At 38.6% G+C, this 20,607-nt stretch overlaps 1 protein-coding gene across 1 annotated transcript in view; it reads right to left on the reverse strand.

The window, feature by feature from the left end:
- Positions 1-259: 259 nt before the first annotated feature.
- The window catches only part of LOC150103710 (nose resistant to fluoxetine protein 6-like), a 185,264-nt gene continuing 164,916 nt past the window's right edge, over positions 260-20,607 (reverse strand). The window contains exon 9 of the mRNA XM_090397060.1: positions 260-495. Coding sequence (XP_090253186.1) covers positions 379-495 — 117 coding nt within the window. The 3' untranslated portion in view covers positions 260-378. The remainder of the gene's footprint in view (positions 496-20,607) is intronic.

A 20,607-nucleotide genomic window follows, 5' to 3' on the forward strand; every position in this document is an offset into this window, starting at 1 on the left:
TCTCTCTCTCTCTCTCTCCCTCCCTCTATCTTGCAAAACCAGGTCAAAAATGCTCTCTGGATTGCATTTTTTAATTTCTTTGTTTCCTTTTTGTAAATTTTTCTCTTATTGAAGTTTAGAAGAAACACTAACCTATAAATAGTGTCAACAGTGAGAAAAGTAAGAAAACTGACTTAAGAGACTAGAGAACATGTTAAAGGGACATTACACTCATTTTATTATAAGCAATAATTTGGGAATAAACACACACACACTGAACTGTGTAGAAAACCATTTGCAGTTATTTTATTAATATATTACTTCTAATTACATGTGGATACACACATATAGAATATCTGTACAATTGTTCATAAATATATTTTAAGCATAAATACATTTTCATTTATTACGTTTTAGCATGAGTTTTTCAAGTGCCATCATGGGCGCTTCAGCGATTAATGATGTAAAAAATGCTACTCCATAAGATAGCACTAAGAAACCAAGAAAATATGTCACCTGTAAAAGAAAAATAATGTTGAGAAATTTCTAGGAATTAAATATAGATTAAAACTGAACAAGCAAACAAAGCCTCCCAATCAAATATTAAGTGATATTTCTATCTCAAGAAACTACAGTCAACTTTCAGGTCAATAATTACCTAATTCAAAAAAATATATATGTATTCTCTGTTAATGTTAAACTACCATTCTGTGATCTTGCATTGATGATGCCTGTGATACTTAGGCACAAAAGCTATGTTAATAAAGTTTATTTATTCATTTTTTTATTACTTTATTATTTATTTATTTACATTTTACATGAGAATTTTCTTCTGTTTTTATAGCTATTTTCAATATGCAAACTCATAGCATTTCATTTATTAAAACAATCAACTCTCAATACAGGAGACATCATTTTATCTAATAATATAATTAAAAGAAACACACGTATTAACCAGTGAAAATGATTTAATTGTAAATATTTCATCCTAAGTATCTTAGGACATCATCAGTACAGTAATTTAAAACAATAATAGGAATAACGTACAGTTAGGACACATGATTACAATAGAATCTCATTAAACGTGCGTAACGTGTTACAGAAGTAAAAAAATAAATAAATAAATTTTAAAAAAAATTTTTTAAATATTGATAGTTGAATGTCTTTAATTTTTGTGTATTGAAGTATTGGCTTCAATACTCTCCAGTATTGAAGCCAACAGACTTTGATTTGAAGTAGCTAAAGCTACTTCAAATCGAAATACAATGCCAAACCTTCAGAATTAAATATCTCACCATCAGAATTGAAAGCTATTATTTCCTTAAACCGTAATAAAAACATAATCATTACCAGAGCTGATAAAGGAAATACCACTGTGGTTCTTGATATAAACTCATATGACTGAAAAATGAATTTACTTCTTCAAGATTGTAATACCTACCCCAAATTGGATTATGATCCTACCAAACGTCAACTCAGAAAATTAAATAAGCTACTTAATGAAGCTTCCTCCTTAGATGAAGAAACTTAAGACATACCATGCAAGACCTCCTAGAATTTATGGCTTACCTAAGCTACACAAAACTAATGTTCCACTTAGACCCGTCGTAGACTGTATCAGCAGTCCAACTTTTTGGGTGCAAACTTTGTTTGCGCACACTTGGATGAAGGATTGAACTAGGTTTATCATAGTCTGACCAAGTCTAAAATAAACTTTCAAGGTCAGAGAATGGATTAGTAGGAATGGCACTCCTCTTTTAGGTGACTTCGTTGGCTGATTGATGAGCATATTCATTCTCCACTCTTTTAGAAATGCTTGTGCCATAGAGTTACTATTAATTATTTATACAAAAATACAAGGAATAAGTAATACTATTTATTTAGATAAAGCCAAATATTTTGGCTTGAAAATTACAGGCCATATTCACTCTCCACTTGGCAGGCTGTGGGTTCAGATTATTCTACCATGGGTATGGATGTTTTGTGAATGTGAAAAGAAGCAAAAAACTTTTCTGTATTTTTATATAATGCCTTTTTAAAAGTATAAACCTCTCATCTAAAAAAAAAATGAATCAAACTAAGAAAGTTGTGCTGTAGTTTAGAAGTGGGTAAACTTTACTGACCTCAGATCAGAACTTTCCCCACCTTTGCAATGAGTTGCCCTAGTGTTGAACTATGTGCTTTAGCTTATGCTACAATTCGCCAAAACTTTTAAAGTTTGCTCTATTCAGCATGAAACTCTTTGATTCCTATCTTTGAGTTTCTTATTCGGCTTTGAAATAATGTGGGATTTAATATTCCCTTAATTTAAATAATTGTTATATATCGCTGAAGTGAAGCCTATTGGCTCTTTAGTTTGCAGATGATGCGAAGCTGGGAAGGATTATTAGTAATAGTGCAGATGTGGTAGCCCTGCAAGAGGATTTGAATAAGCTTGATAGATGGGCAAATAAATGGGGATTTCAGTTTAATGCAGCAAAATGTAAGGTCTTGAGGTTTGGGAAACATCAATGGGATGCTGCATACTCAATGGGAGGAGTTATACTGGAGGACGTTGGGGAGACAAGAGATCTGGGGTTGATGATTGATAGAAACCTGAAGTTTAGGGGACATATTGCAAAGGTGGTGAAGGTAACACAGAGGATTGCTGCAATTATGAGAAGGACACTGACCTGCAGAGATAAGAGGGTTATCATTCCATTGTATAAGTCTCTGATCAGACCACACTTGGATTATTGTTCTCAGATTTGGTCCCCAGGATTTGAAGGGGATAAATTAACTGTGGAAACGATACAAAGATGGTCTCAGGTCTGTACAAGGATAGTTATGAGAATCGGCTGAGGGAATGTGGACTGCAGAGTTTGGCGGATAGAAGGAGAGGTGATATGATTGAGACTTTTAAACTGTTGAGAGGTGGTTACAGGGTTGACACTGGGGAGTTCTTTCACTTGGTTGAACAGCGGGAAGGAGTGATGCCATCCCTGGAAGTTACGAAAGGAAACTGTGAGCAAGAGGGTGAGGAGTGGTTTCTTTGCATGGAGGCTGGTTGAGCCGTGGAATGCATTGCCTGATAGAGTGGTGAGGGCAAGAACGGTCAATGAGTTTAAGGAGTGGTATGATAGATTTTGTGTTTCTTAGGGGGAACCTCCCCTTGATGAGTCTTGATAGACTTTATGTTCTTAGGAAGGACCTCCCACGATGAGTCTTTTGACTCCATGGAGGCCTGAATAATAATAATAATAATAATAATAATAATAATAATAACTTACAAGTTATCAAGATTCTTATCTAACCTTCTCCACCCTCACATAGGCAACTCAGTCTCTTCAATCAAAAATTCTACTGAGTTTCACACAAAAATTAAAGACATTCAACTATCAAAAACTGACTTGTTAATCAGCTTCGACATTGTCTCCCTCTTCACAAACATTCCCCATAAAGAAAATAGAATTACTAACTCAAAAATTTCCGTCTGATATAGTTGAATTGTTCAAGTTATTGCATCAGGTTACTTCACCTGGAAAGGTCAAATTTACAAGCAAGAAGAAGGAACAGCAATGAGAACTAGAACACTTTGAGGAAAAAATATTCACTTTTGAACCCAAACCAAAAATTTGGTTAAGATATGTCGACGACATATTTGCAGTCTGGGATCATCCCGAACATGAATTACAACTGTTTCTAGAGAAAATTAACCTTCTTCATCATTGCATCAACTTTACGTTAGAAAAAGAATCTCCACAGGGTATCTCCTTTTTGGATTTACACATCCAAAGAAAAGAAGACAGTTCCATCGCCATGTCTGTCATTCGCAAGCCTACATTCTCAATTCTTCCTCTCATCATCTATCTCAGAAATCTGGCATTATTAAATCACTAGTTTCCAGAGCACACAAATTCTGCTCCTCTGAAGAATCTTTAAACCAGGAATTAGAAGTAATCTAAAATACAGCTATCCTAAATGGATATAATCCTAAAACAACTCAAAAAATCATCAGTTACTTCTCCACACATCAAACCAGACAGGAAGAAGTCCATAGAATTCCCATACCTTAAGTCAAAGGCATCTCCGAACGTCTTTCTAAAATTATGAAGAAATAGAATTTTGCCACTACTTACAAACCTATCAGCCAAATTCTCCTAGGGACAAACTCTCACCTTTGATGTTGCCTGGCATTTATGAGATTCCATGCTCTTGCAAATTGTCTTACTTTGGACAGACAGGTAGGTCTGTTCAGAAACGCATCTCAGAACATTAAGACCACATTCGTCTTTTTAAACCGCAGAAATCTGGCCTCTCTCAACATGGAATTGAAAATCCAAACCATAGGATCCATTGGGAAAAGTGTAAACTTTTACATAGATCTTTATATAAACATGAACGTTTATACAAAGAAAGTTCTGAAGCCCTACTACACAGACCAAACTTAAACCACAACGACGTTCTTACTATTCCTAAAGTATGGGAAATTGTCATACAATTTCCCATACTTTAGGAAATTGTATGACAATTTCCTAATGAGATTTAATTTCTTAATGACAATTTCTTAATGAGATTCTATTGTAATCATGCACCCTAACTGTATGTTATTCCTATTATTGTTTTAAACTACTGTACTGATGATGTCCTAAGATACTTAGGATGAAATATTTATAATTAAATAATTTTCACTGTGGTTAATACGTGTGTTTCTTTTAATTATGATCGCACCACAGGTTTTTGTTATTTAAAAAAAAAATATATATATATATATATATATATATATAATAATATAGTTGTATGTATTTAAAAGGCCAAAAGGCTGATTAAGGTAGGTGTAAAATGGATGAATGAGGGGGTTTAGATATGAAATCTAGAAGAAAAAGAAGTTACTCTCAAAGGCAGTACAAGACATAATAATAACTTGGCAGTGAGTTTGAACCCATCTGGTGGATCAGCTGCAAGTGACGAAGAAATGCATCACCAAATAAAGATGATGGGCACGATAAGAATAATCATAATGGGGAACTTTAATTGTCCAAACATTGTTGGGTAGCAGTAAAATCTCATGAGAAGAATGAAACTGAATTTATAGAGATGTTACAAGACAACTTCTTCAAGCAGCATGTGACAGAAGGAACTAGAAGTTAATGAATATTAGTGCCTGAGGATGTTTCAGTTAACTATTCTTCCTGTTGGTAACTGATCATGCAGAACTCACTTGAGAAGTGGCTAAGTTTATAATGTTCCATTTAGAAAAGAGTACATGCAGAACTACAAAGCAGGAATTAATGACCAACTGAGGAGTATATTCTGAGTTCAGCACAATGGTATCGGTTGCTAGATGGGAAGAATATCGATAGTGCATAAGAAGCATTTAAAAAAATTTGCTTAAATGATGCAATATTAGAATATGTTCCTGGAGTTCAAAGAATAAATAGGGTAGGAGAGAAATAGAAGTGTAATCTTATCAAACAAGAGATTCATAAGAAAAGTATGATGTGTATTATGAAAATTATAAGCAGGGAAAGAAGAGTCACAACTGAAAGCTGAAAATGAAAAGAAACTGGCTTTGCAAGCTAAGGACAACCCCAAAGAATTCGATTGTTATGCTACAAGTAAAGGAAACAATGAATATGAAAGAATAACTCTAATGAATGCAGATGGTGTGATGTTGGAAGTTTTTTCCCACTTGGTTAGACTATAAATTATATATTTAGTTTAATCCTTTATCCAAGTGTAAGCAAACAAAGTTTGCACCTAAAGTATCATCAGGACTGGGGCAACTCGTGGCAAAGGTGTACTGAGTTCTCATCACTTTCCTTAGTATCCCATAATGTAAAGCACAACTCCTTGCAGACATGTATAATGCTATGCATTATGGGAAGGGTCACTACCCAGACCGGTTTCGACCTTTATTGAGGTCTCTTCAGTGGGAGCTAGACCAGAGGTGATACCAAGATTGAAGCAATGCAGAACTGATGAGAAAGTGATGAGAACTCAGTCCACCTTTGCCATGAGGTGCTCCAATCCTGAAGATACTTCAGGCGCAAACTTTGTTTGCTTACACTTGGATAAAGGATTAAATTAAATATATAATTTATGCAGATAGTGCGAAGGTGACAGATGTAGAACAACTAATGACAACATTGAACTCACTGCTACCACTTTACAGGATTTCATGAGAGCTGCTGCACAAACTGAATAAGAATTCAGCTAGAGACAGATGGGATATCAACGCAAATGCTAAAAGTGTCTTCAGCTGAACTGGCTAGCTATTCCTTTGAAGACACATTATAATTTGAGCCTCAGAACAGGGAAGATTCCAAGGTAGTGGAAAGAATGGACGGTGAACCCATTACACAAGGGTGGTGTGTTGCGTCTTACTTTCTACTCATATATCTGATCTTTTATCTTTGGGTCAAATCCCCGTTAAAGTCCTAATTGGGTATCATGTGGTACTTCCAGGGGACAAAGGAATTGCCTCGAGATCGAGCCAATAGCAGAGTATCAGATTGTCTGAGATCGATCCCTCGTACAACACTAAGAAATCTATATTTTGCTGCGCCACTTAGCGCTTTTAGGTTAAACAATATTACTAATCAAGAGGTGATCCCAAGACAGTACTTAAGTGATACCTTGTAATTTCGTAGACGTGGCCAAAATCTATTCTTTATTCTAGTCTCCCGCCTAGGTTCGTAGTACGTTTTTATAAGCGGTGCATCAGATTCCAGAAATCACAGAAAGTCTTACTTGAGTACAAAAGCAAGGTTTATTAGATATTATAAATATGTACATACAATACAATAAGCTTAATTCCTGCCTTAAGGGAATTCCTGAAAGTCAGGATAGAATTAGAAGATTACAATAATATAAGTATACTCAAAATGATTAACTGTAAATCTCTGAAGTAAGATTTCTTATTTTTTTTTATTCTTAAATACCTTAATCATGCATGTTTATCACAATAACTCTAATTTCTTTAGTAATTCAATCAAACCACACAAGATAGCATTTATATCTTTTACAATCCTTTCAATGAAAGCAATTCCTTACTTTAAACATATTCTTAACCTCCTGGAACATATTATGCAACTCTATCACAATAGGAGACAATAAGATTTTAAGGTAACCCTCTATAGATCACTACAGTTCAGTCCTAATTAATATCATTAATGTTCCTTCTGTTTTTACAAAGTGGCACAAATCTTTCATTCACAATCAGCAAAATACAAATAAAGTCTACTTATCTATCCTTGGTTCTGCGTTGCATCAAAAGTTTACCAGAATTTGCCTCTCCCTAGAATAAATGTCCACGTGCTCCAATCTGGCTTTCTATGGATGGCCAGGCTTATTCCTTCTGTGAAGATACAACGTCTAGTTCCGCCGCTGCCTTTATCGAAACCCTCCGGAATGGAGGCACTGCTACCCTTCACCTGCTCACGACAACGCAAGACGAACACCAGGAGATTCAGGAACAAAAAGCCTTTTTTCAGGGGTGCTAGACCCTTATATTTTCATCTTTCTTTCTCGGCGATTCTCGCATTTCGCGATGTCCACTCAACGCACTCACGTGGGCTCACGTCACGGCGTCCGGCTCTCTCAGCTATATCCCACGTGCGCTGACGGCACGCGATTGCTTGGGGCGAACAGCTGCTTCGCGTTGCTGCTCCGTGACCTTTGGATTTCACCCCCCCCCCCCATGTTGAACTTGTGCTAACATTCTATATCTCTTAATACATATTACTTTATAAAACTCTGCTAAAGGTTTACACTTCCATTATTGATTTTAACTCATTTGTGAGTGGTACTAAATGCGCACTTATTTGTTTTCTTATAGTAAAAATTGCTTGATATATTTATATAGCATTAATTTAATACTCAGAGGCAATCACATGTATTTATATTCTTTTTTTGTTTGGAAACGCATGTTAGATTGTGATAAGATAGGAGTTCCTAAAATCCCAATCTATCACAATCCAACATAGGTCTCCCCTTCCAATTAAAAATTTTCCAAAATTTTTCTTGTTCACAAGTGTTCCTCCTTACTGCTCAAAAGGGGGGGGGGGGTCTCATGTAATGGCACCTTATTTCCTGCTCCTTATACCTTCTTCATATTGTGGGTTTCTTTGACTCTGGAAGTACCGTGTGGCCCTGTGGTTGTTTGCATTCTTACTTGGTTTACTAATATTATGATCTGTCTCCTTGGATTCCTTCCTTTCATTCACTTCGATTCTTGTTCCTCCCCCTTTCACTCTTTCAGAGGTGTTCAGTTTATCAAAAAATTTCCTTGTGAATTGGAGGCATCTAGTCCTGCCAATGGGGGACTAGGTTCTCTTATTTTCCTCCTTCTCCTTGGCTCAGTTGACCGAGGCTTGTTCACGACTAGGTTCCCAGTATTCGGGTTCCTTTTATCAGAAGCTCGCTCACGCAAGGGGTATACCCTTGTTCTGTGGTCCACTTTACCGTTGTGCCGGGGTCTGAGGTTATACATAGTTTGCCATGATACTTCACCTTCATTCTCACTGTTACAATTCTCTCCTCTGATTCTGGATGAGGTTCTCTCATTCAGGTATTCTACCACTGGGCATTCTTTGTATCTGTAATATCCGTTGAGGTGGTCACCTTCAACAAGACCTTTCTCACCCTCTTCTGGTTCATCCTTGTTTCTCCTTCTTGCTTTGGATATCTCATTTGGCCCTCGACCTTTCTGGAGGAATCCTCCCTTCTTCCCATATACACTCTCTATGGAGTCACCTTGACAGACCAGCCTCTCTGATCAAGTCTTATAGAGTTTGAGTCTGTCAGAGTGCACTATCCAGGTTCTTGCTCTGTTGGAGGTTTCCTTGATCTTAAACGTCACTGGGGATAATTTCTCTTGGATCATGAATGGCCCAACAGCACTTCTTCCAACTTACCCCCTTTCTTATTTACGGAGCCATGTTCCATTAGGATTAGGTTGCCTGGGTTTAGATCCTTGTATTTTCTTATTTTATTGGCATAATCCCTAGCCCTTTTGGAACATGACTCGCTTGACCTGGCGACTATATCATAAGCTATCCTGTTGTTATTCACCAGATCCCTTAGGTAGACGTCAATGTCAGGAAATCAAGAGTCCACATGGGTATTCCTGAAGTCACAGGGAAAAGCTGGCTCAAAACCAGGAGCTTCCTTTATGGCGGTATGCAAGGCGGTTCTGCATGCAAATAGGGTATGATCTAGGAAAGCATCCCAATTTGAGATGTGTTCATCAGCCAGTTTGGATAAGGTAAGTTTCAAGGTTCTGCTTAGGTGTTCATACATCCCATTTCCTTGAGGATGGTATGGTGTGGTAAATAGCTTTTTTACCTTTAACAGTTTACACAGCTGCAGCATTACTTCTGCCTTAAAGTTAGAACCTTGATCAGAGAGGATTGTTTGGGGGGGGGGTCCATACCGGGCGATTATTAGTTTAAAAAATTTATTGACCACTGTCTGAGCTGTTGGTCTTTGATAGCCACAGCCTCTAGATATCGGGAAAACATATCCACAATCACCAATATGAATTTATTTCCTTTCTTGGTGACCGGTCCCACAATATCCATGGCTACAGCTTGGAATGGGCGACAAGATGTCGGTGTCGATTGAAGAGGGGCCTTACCCAGGACGCCAGACTTCTTTTGGCACAGGTGACAGGAAGACACATATGCTTCAATGTCACCCCTCATTCCTTTCCAGATGTATCTACTCCGTATACAGTTCCATGTCCTCTGAACCCCTTGATGGCCTGCCAAGCATGAATCATGGAAAGTATAGAGGACCCAGGGAATCATGAGTTTTGGGACCACAATCTTGTCTCTCCACCTTCCTGTAAGATCCTGCCTTGAAAGTAAGAGTCCATCCTGATCGAGGTGCAGGGTACGATGAAAAGACCTGGTATCTGGTGACCCCTCCCATCTAAGGATCTTTTCATATAACTTTCCCCATATAGGGTCTTTCTTCTGCTCCTCTGTGATGCAGAGCTTGTCCCAGATCTGGTTTTCAAGGGATATAACTCCCTTCTTGTTTACCTCTTCTACCATACGTAATGGGAAAGACTCCTCTTCCGAACTAGAACTCTCTCTGTAAGTGGAGTTGAGGGACCTTGATAAATAGTCTGCTACTACGTTAGTGGCACCTGGGATATATTTTACCTCTAGATTAAACTCTTGAATCTCTAGCACCCACCGGATGATCCTCTGATTCTTGTCCTTCATGGATGATATGAAGGACAGAGGCTTGTGGTCAGAGCGCAAGATGATTCGTTGGCCCAATAACATATATTTGAGTTTCCTCAGAAGTGGATAGCTTGCGGCTGATGAAAGCTGTAAACTGCCGCCAATCTTTTCACCCCAAAATGCATAACCTTACATTTTGCCACATTAAATTGACATCCATTCTCCTTAGCCCAGACCTCCAATCTATCCAAATCATCCTGCAAAATTTTGACGTCATCTGCATTCACTATTGCCCTACCCAACTTCGCATCATCCGCAAACAAATGAACTGTTCCTCTCAGATCCTTTCCTATATCATTAATGAACAAATTAAACAGCAGTGGTCCAAGAACAGATCCTTGTGGCACACCACTAGTCACAGGCCATCTTGTGGACTCTACTCCTGAGTAAACCACTCTCTGATATCTCTCTGTCAACCACTCTCTGATATCTCTCTGTCAACCACCCTCCTATCCATCTCACCAACCCTATGTCCATCCCCATATGCTGCAATTTACTGACTAGAATTCCATGTGGTATTCTGTCAAAGGCCTTAGCAAGATCCAGCAGAATCACTGTAAACCCATTACCCTTGTCCAGTTCAGCCGTCACTGTGTTATAATATGTGAGCAAGTTACTGAGGCATGACCTACCCTTCACAAAACCATACTGTCCCTGATACAGTATCCCATTTTCTTCTATCCAATCTTGTATTTTCCTCTTGACTATTTTCTCTAAGACCTTGATAATGATTCCTGTTATGCTGATTGGCCGGTAATTTTCAACAGCAGCCTTGGAACCACCTTTGTGCAGCAGAACAATTTTCCCCTCTTTCAACTCCCTTGGGACTGACCCAGACCCGAGGCTCAAATTAAACAAAATGATCAAGGGCACTGACAATTTTTTTGCCGCTTCACGTACGACACGAGCTGGTATACCATCCAATCCCACAGATGTATTGACATTGAGGTTCTGTAATAGACCAGTTACCTCTACTTCATTCAACACAATTCCAGTATAAGCTGTTGGTTCTTCCATTCCTGCAAAGTCACCACCTGGATGATATACTCTTGCAAAGTGCTCGCTCAGTAATTCCAAAATATCGACTGATTTGGTTACCTCCCTACCCTCAGCATTTTTTAAGATCATTCTACTATGAGCATTTTCCCTTTTACTTGCAACATATTGAAAAAACTGTTTGGGATTCTCTTTAGCCTGCATGGTCAATTTTCTTTCGTAATATGCTTTTGCTTTTCTTACCACCCTTGTTACCATCCTGGCTTGAGCTTTATACTGTTCCTGTGCCTGATGGTCACCTTTCTACTTAAATTCCCTCCACAATTGTTTCTTTTTTTGCAACTCAAGCTTAGTGGTGTTATTCATCCATTTAACCCCTACTTGATTTATTAATCAGACTCTTGGTATACAGTCAACCATTGCCTCCTGCAAACAGTTCTTTACCACCTCCCAAACTATCACAGAGTAGGATCAACAATTGAAATTGGGACTATCTCCCTGCCCTTTTTAGCTCTTCTGTGTATAAAAAAAAAACAGATGACATCATCAGCATCTTCGCCTAGAACTGGGGGAACACATGTTCGGGGTTAATGCATCGAAAAAACTCATTGTCTTCCATTATTGAACTACAAGAAGGATTTGACATGTTTGCCTCTAAGTTAACACAAATTTTAAATTAACCTTTGCCTTTGTTAAGAATTTCTGGTTGGAATCCGAAACTAGCTTACTGTGATTTATATTATTATTATTATTATTATTCAGGCCTCCAAGGAGTCAAAACACTCGAGGGAGGTCCTTCCTAAGACATAAAGTCTGTCAAGACTCATCGAGGGGAGGCCCCCCCTGAGAAACACAAAGTCTATCATACCACTCTTTAAACTCACTGACCATTCTCGCGCCCACCACTCCATCAGGCAATGCATTCCACGGCTCAACCACCCTCTACACAAAGAAACCACTCCTTACCCTCTTGCTCACAGTTTCCTTTCGCAACTTCCAGGGATGGCCTCTTGTCATCACTCCTTCCCGCTGTTCAACCAAGCGAAAGAACTCCCCAGTGTCAACCCTGTAACCACCTCTCAACAGTTTAAAAGTCTCAATCATATCACCTCTCCTTCTTCTATCCACCAAACTCTGCAGTCCACATTCTCTCAGCCGATCCTCATAACTATCCTTGTACAGTCCTGAAACCATCTTTGTCATCCGTCTTTGTATCCTTTCCACAGTTAATTTATCCCCTTCAAATCCTGGGGACCAAATCTGAGAACAATAGTCCAAGTGTGGTCGGTCAGTGTCCTTCTCATAATAGCAGCAATCCTCTGTGTTACCTTCACCACCTTTGCAATATGTCCCCTAAACTTCAGGTTTCTATCAATTATCAACCCCAGATCTCTTGTCTCCCCTACTTCCTCCAGTATAACTCCTCCCATAGAGTATGCAGCATCCCATCGATGTTTCCCAAACCTCAAGACCTTACATTTTGCTGCATTAAACTGACACCACCATTCGTTTGCCCATCTATCTAGCTTATTTAAATCCACTTGCAGGGCTACGACATCTGCACTATTACTAATAATCCTTCCCAGCTTCGCATCATCCGCAAAAAACTGAATATCCCCCTGCAATCCACTGGCTATGTCATTGATATAAAGGTTAAACAATATAGGTCCTAGTACTGAGCCCTGTGGGACCCCACTTGTAACCCTCTGCCTCCTGGAAACTGCTCCACCATACACAACTCTCTGATACCTATCAGACAGCCAATCCTGAATCCAGTTGACCAATCTGACATCCAGACCCATGTGCTGCAACTTAAATATCAGCTTATCATGTGGCACCCTGTCAAATGCCTTCACCAAGTCTAAGAAAATTGCAGTATATGCCTTTCCCTCATCTAATGTTCTTGAAACTTTATTATAAAAGGCTAGCATATTGCTAAAACAAGAGCATCCTTTCACAAATCCATGTTGATTCTCACAGATAACATTACCCTCATCTGCCCAATGCTGTATACGGTCCCTCACTACTTTCTCCAAGATCTTAACAACTACTGATGACACACAGACTGGCCTATAATTAGACACTTCCAGTCTGTTACCACCCTTATGCAATGGCACTATCTTACCTTCCTTCCATTCCCTTGCACTTGCCAAACTATATTTATATAGCATTAATTTAATACTCAGAGGCAATCACATGTATTTATATTCCTTTTTTTGTTTGGAAACGCATGTTAGATTGTGATAAGATAGGAGTTCCTAAAATCCCAATCTATCACAATCCAACAGATGCAAAGACTGATGTATTCAACTATAAAACAATCAGTATCTCAGGAGTGGTGGTGAAGATTTTGTAAAAATTTGGTTAGGGCTCGCAGTCAGAAATGGATTGACAGAGAATCTCTATTTTCAATGGTAACATTATTATGTTGAGCAAACTGCTCAACATAATAATGTTACCATTGAGCTAGGCAAGGGGAATGGATACACCATGATACTTTTGGATTCTTCAAAGGTTTTTGACAGAATAAAGCATGGAAGACTGTCGCATGAACTGGAGAATATGGGATTGGATTATAAATTAATAATAATAATAATATTATTATGAAGAAAGATCTCCAGGGAGTCAGGAATTCATCAAGGCTATGATCAAGATACTATTCGCACCACTGTCATACCCTTTCTTGAATTCGGTCACCCTACTTACACATACAACATCCAACAGCAATCCATACCAATCATGCACTACTCTATGAGAGAAAAATCTTGCCCTCATACCCTTCTCGACAGCATTCATTATCAACTTCAATGGATGCACTTCCATCCTTTCCCCACCCTCCATAAAATAAAAAATTCCATTTACTGAAATTCTATATAACCCTTTCAGAAGTTTGTAAGGATCAATCACAATCCACTTTCTCCTGTTTGCTCGTGTCTACAGTCTACAAATTCTCAGACTGTTTTCATAATCAGTATTCCACAAACCTGATATCAAAATTGTCATTCTCCTTTGTACTCTCTCTCTCTCTATCCACTGCATCAGAATCACCACAGAAACCAGACCCGAGTGTAATAGTCCAAATGATGTCTTATCAAGACCTTGTAATGAGACAAAATGACATCCTTATCTTTACACATCAAACTAATTCATTAAGAATTGTAATTATCTTTTGAATTATATTTGCAATCTTTGCTACATGGCTCCTGAACTTCAACTTCCTGTCTACTAAAACCTCACGATCCCTAGCCTGATTAGTTCCTTCAAGCATAATACCACCAACATAATATGACATTGGATATGGAAAGGGAAAAGGAAAGTCACTAGTGGAGTGCCTCAGGGGTCTGTTTTGGGGCCATTCTTGTTTAACTTGTATATTAATGATATAGGTGAAGAATTGGATGCAGATATTCAGTTGTTTGCAGATGATGCAAAGTTGGGATGAACTATGAAGAGTAGTGAAGATATTGTGGCCTTACAAGAAGACTTGAATAAATTGAGTGACTGGGCACCAGAATGGTGATGCGAGTTCAACGTTGCAAAATGTAAGGTTTTAAAATTTGGAAAACAAAGATGGGATGCAGAATTTATGCTTGGTGAGGATATATTGTTGGAGGTGGAAGAAATAAGAGATCTGGGGTTGATAGTGGATAAGGATCTGAAATTTAGGGGACATAGCCAAAATTGTGAAGACAACACATAGGCTTCTGAGAATTGTATAAGGCTTTGATTAGGCCACACATGGACTATTGTGCCCAGATTTGGTCACCTGGTTTTCAAAAGGATGAATAGATGTTGGAGAGGGTCCAAAGGCAATTGACTAAAGTAGTTTCTCACCTCTGGAATGTCGAGTATGAGGAAAGATTGAGCAGATGCAACTTGCAGAGTCTGGTGGACAGGAGGAAGATGGGAGATATGATAGACACCTACAAGTTCTTAAGGGGTTGTTATAGGATCAATGCTGGAGAAGTTCTACAGAAAATAGTGGGAGATCGGGGGAGAACCAGAGGTCATCCCTGGAAACTGTATAAAGAGGTGTGAGTAGGGGAGTGAGAGGCAGGTTTTTTTCGTGCAGTGTTGTAAATGATTGTAATGCCTTGACTGAGAGTGTGGTGTCTGCAAGGAGTTTGAATGTGTTCAAGGCATGGTATGATGAGCTGTGTGTGTGTGTGATAAAAGGGCCTCCCAGATGAGTCTTTGACTCCATGAGGTCTTGGGGTAATAATAATAATAACAATATATCTAACCACACCAAAGTGTTATCACACCAAAGTTTGACCTTATATTTATTAACATTGCAATGACAGTCATTTTCACAATACCACAATTCCAGCCTACTGAAATCATTTTGCGAGTACTGCATATCAGTAGCACTCTTGATTACCCCACCCATCTTTGCATCATTAGCAAACAGATGTATGTCGCATGTCAAATCCTTCCCAACATAGCCAGTTCGTTAATGTACAGATTGTATAGCAATGGACCAAGGACTGATCCTTGAGGCACACCGCCACCTTAAATCTTGCAAATTCACATCCCCCATATATGACTTTTTGATATCTGTCAGTCAGCTCAATGCTAATAGTTTATAATCCAATCCCATGTTGTTCAGTTTATCCCATATGCACGACAGTTTTCCATGCTGTATTTTGTCAAAAGCCTTAGCAAAATCCAAAAGTATGGTATATCCATATCAAAAGTATCCATTCCCTTTGTTTAGCTCAGTAGTAACATTATTATAGAATGTGAGCAAGTTGCTAAAACATGTCCTTCCCTCAGTAAGCCTATGCTGATCATTGCAAAGTAGACTTTGTCAATCAACCTATTTCTGAATGCGAGCCCTAACCAACTTTTCAAAAATCTTCACCACTGAGATAATGATTGGTTGATCTTTTCCATTCCTGTGGAATCTTCTCTGTTCTGAGACTAAGATTATATAGTCTGGTCAAGGGAATAGAGCCAGTCAACTAAATACTCATTTAGTATCCATGCTGACGTCTGACCAGTTCCTATTGCAGAATTCTTATTGAATTTGTGCAACATCTCTACTACTTTCTTCTGATCCACATGAGTTCCTGATACCATGAAGAGGTAGAGGTGAGTTCAATGTTGCATATGCCAGGTTGATAGCTTTTTAAAAATAGCTGCTCATTAGTTGAACAATCACTTCTGCTTCAGTTGGTTGGATGTTGTTATAGACCAGGTAATGTGGATGGTGGTGATAATGAAATGTATCATCAAATTAACCAAGCAAAAAAGAAAAGGGTAATCATTATGGATGATTTTAATTATTGCACTATAGACTGGAATGATGAGATAGCAACTGGAAGTAAAGAAAATGAGTTTCTTGAGTTTTTGAGGGATAACTACCTCAGAGTATTTAACAGAGGGCACACAAGGATTGAGAGTCTTGGATTTGGTCATCTCATCAGAGGATGTAATTATAAATGAGGTGTCAAATCATCCACCAATTGGTGAGAGTGACCATGAGGTGATTACCTGGGTGGTTGCCAGCATTATGAGGACCTCTGTGAGAAAAGGGTATATGTGGAACTACAAGAGGGTGATTATGAAGAGCTCAGGAGACAGCTTGCAGGTGTAGCATGGAATGAGGAGTTAGCTGGAAAAGAGATCAATGCAGCTTGGGGGATTTTCAAAAACTATGTAGTAGATGCAATGTGTAAATGTATTCCAAGGGTGAGAAGGTTAAATAAGGTAGGTGTGAGATGGATGAATAAAGAGATTAAGCATGTGATACAGAGAAAAAAAGAGCATTGTAGAGGCAGCATAACAGAGGGTGACTTGGTTGGTGAGAGTAGCTCATACCCTCCTTTAGCAGTTAGCTAATGAAGCCAAAAAGAATCCTAAGGAGTTCTTTCGATATGTAGCCAGCAAAAGAAAGAATGATTATGGAAGGATGACATTGATTGGAGAAAATGGTATAAAGACAGCTGTTACGAAATGTGTGGTGGAGATACTTAATGAGCAGTCATAAAGGTCTTTCAATCTTGTGAATGTGATTTCATGGAGAGATTGAGAGCAGTTGTTGATGGGGAGAAGAGGCTGACTGTAAGTGAGCAAGAGGTGTATGGGGAGTTGAGCAAACTAGATGTTAATAAGGCTGTGGGACTTAATAATATATTACCACGTATTCTGAAGGAATGTGCCAGGGAGTTGACACCTTCTTTGACATATTTTTTTTAAATACGAGTTTTGCACTTGGTCAAGTTCCTAAAGAGTGGAAGGAGGGCAAGATTGTGCCACTTCATGAAGGAGATGATCGAAATCAAGCATCAAACTATAAGCCTATCTGAGTGTCAGGTGTTGTGGTTAAGTTGTTGGAAAAGCTTGTGAGAACTAGGATCCAGAATTGGGTTGATAACAATGGTATTATCTTTGATGGGCAGCATGGATTTGTTAAAGGGAGGTCATGTTTTAGTAATCTACTTACTTATTACAATAAAGTGACTGCTTCCTTGGACAGAGGAAAAGGACACACAGTAATATATTTGGATTTCGCAAAGGCTTTTAATAGAGTACCTCATGATAAGTTGACAGTCAAACTAGAGCAGATGGGGTTGGATATTAGAATAATGCATTGGATTAGAGACTGGCTATCTGATAGATATCAATAAGTTGTGTATGGAGGAGCGATATCTATGAAAAGGAAAGTTACTAGTGGAGTGCCTCAAGGGTCTGTTTTAGGGCCATTATTGTTGAAAACTTATTTTTCACTTGGTTAGAATATAATAAATTTAGTTTAATCCTTTATCCAAGTGTGAGCAAACAAAGTTTGCAGCTGAAAGTATCTTCAGGACTGGGGTAAGGTAGTGCAACACCAGGACGACTCCTTGCAAAGGTTGAGCAAGCTACTAACACCCCTATCTCAGTATCTCCCATAATGCAAAACACATCTCCTTGCGGATATGTCTAATGTTATGCATTAAGGGAAGGGCCACTACCAAGACTAGTTTCGACCTTTATTGAGGTCTCTTCAGTGGGAGCCAGGCCCAAGTGGAGATACCAGCCAGAAGCATTAGTAAAGTCATCTCTACCTATAGGAGTTGCCAAATGAAGGAAAAAGAGGGAATATGATAGAAAAATTTAAGTTTCTTAAAGGATTGATGCAGGGGAAATGTTTTAGCACTTGGCTAGAGGGACCAGAATAAGGGGTCATCCCTGGAAGTTGAATAAAGGTGTGCTTAGTAGGGGTGTGAAGACTAGATTTTTCACTTGGAGAGTTGTGAATGAGTAGAATGGGTTGCCAGAGTCAGTTGTGAGTGCAATTTCTGTTAATGGGTTCAAGGAGAGATATGATAGATTGGGTCTCCCACAATGAGTCTTCGGACTCCATCGAGGTGCCCGTATAATAATAACAATAACAAGGTAACAAATGTCTTGAACAAGGGAAATGCATATACAATGGTGTACTTAGATTTTCCAAAAGCTTCTGATAGGTTGCTACATGACAAGCTGTTAAAATAAATCGAAACAAATGGGATTGGATAACAGGCTTCCGAGTTGGATCGATAACTGGCTTTCAGATAAGTATCAGAAAGTTCTATATGAGGATATAGTATCCCGAAAGGGGAATGTCACTATTTGTCTGCCCCGGGGTCTGTTTTGGGACCACTGTTATTAAGTTTGTATATCAATGATATTGGAATGGGTTTAAATGGTATTATGGTCATTGTGACGAGAGGAATTTTTATATGGGTATTTTCAATTGAAGGTGAATTAGCCAATCTCATCTGGAGGTAGCAGGATTTTTTCTTTTGGAAATTCAGATTTTTAATCTGGCATACAGAAAAATCGAGCTTGAGAAGACATGAAATTTATTATTATTATTAAGACCTCCAGGGAGTAACGGAGTCATCAAGGGAGGCCACATACTGCATACACAAGCCATCATACTTGTTCTTGAATTCATTCACACTGCTTGTACACACAATATGACAATCCATTCTGATTATGCCATACCCTATGAGAGAAAGATCTATCCCTAACAGAATTTACAAACAAAAAATACCAGTGATGGTGGTGCACAGTAGATGGCATTCTGTATAGGCGATGGTAGTAGCAGTTTTGTGTAGTCGCTGGATTAAATGGTGGAGACTGAGAGTTGTAGAGTCACGTGCCCTAGTGAGTACCTGGACTTGTGGAGATGTCTCGTAATAATAATAACCATAATAATAATTGAAAGTGGGATGATTTCTTTGGATGTAATAAACATCCAAAGAAATGTTATTATTATTATTATTACCCAACATCTAATGGAGTCAAAGACTCATCTGGGAGATTCTTTTATCACACACACACACACACACACACACACACACACACACACACACACACACACACACACACACACACACCTCATCATACCATGTCTTAAACACACTCAAACTCCTTGCAGACGCCACACTCTCAGGCAAGGCATTACAATCTTTTACAACTCTGCATGAAAAAACCCACCTCTCACTCCACCCCCCCTTCTTTATACAGTTTCCAGGGATGACCTTTGGTTCTCCCAGTATTTTCTGTAGAACTTGTCCAGCATTGATCCTATATTGCAAATTACATCGTCTCAATCTTTCCTCATACTCGACATTCCAAAGGTCAGAAACTATCTTAGTCAGTCGCCAACATCTCTTCATCCTTTTGGAAACCAGGTGACCAAACCTGGGCACAGTAGTCCATGTGTGGCCTAATAAAAGCCTTATACAATGGAACAAGAATCTTCCTACTTCTACAAGTCAGTGTCCTCCACATCATTCTCAGAAGCCTTTGTGTTGTCTTCACAATTTTGGCTATGTGTCTCCTAAATTTTAGATCCTTATCCAATATCACCCCAGATCTCTTATTTCCTCCACCTCCAACAATATATCCTCACCAAGCATAAATTCTGCATCCCATCATTGTTTTCCAAATTTTAAAACCTTGCATTTTGCAACATTGAACTCACATCCCCATTTCTGTGCCCAATCACTCAATTTATTCAAATCTTCTTGTAAGACCAAAACATCTTCTCTACTCTTCATAGTTCCTCCCAACTTTGCATATCTGCAAACAACTGAATATCTCCATCCAAATCTTCACCTGTATCATTAATATATAAATTAAACAGTAATGGCCCTAAAACAGACCCTTGAGGCACTATACTAGTGACTTTCCTTTTCCTGGATATTGCTCCTCCATACACAACTTGTTGATACCTATCAGATAGCCAGTCTCCAATCCAATGCACTAATCTAATATCCAACCCCATCTGTTCTAGTTTGACTGTCAACTTATCATGAGGTACCCTATCAAAAGCCTTTGTGAAATTCAAGTATATTACTGTGTATCCTTCTCTTCTGTTCAAGGAAGCAGTCACTTTATTATAATAAGTAAGTAGATT

This window comes from Typopeltis vanoorti, chromosome 8, assembly GCF_054136105.1.
Source record: "Typopeltis vanoorti isolate ZY-2024b chromosome 8, IOZ_Tvanoo_1.0, whole genome shotgun sequence".
Classification (NCBI taxonomy): Eukaryota; Metazoa; Arthropoda; class Arachnida; order Uropygi; family Thelyphonidae; genus Typopeltis; species Typopeltis vanoorti.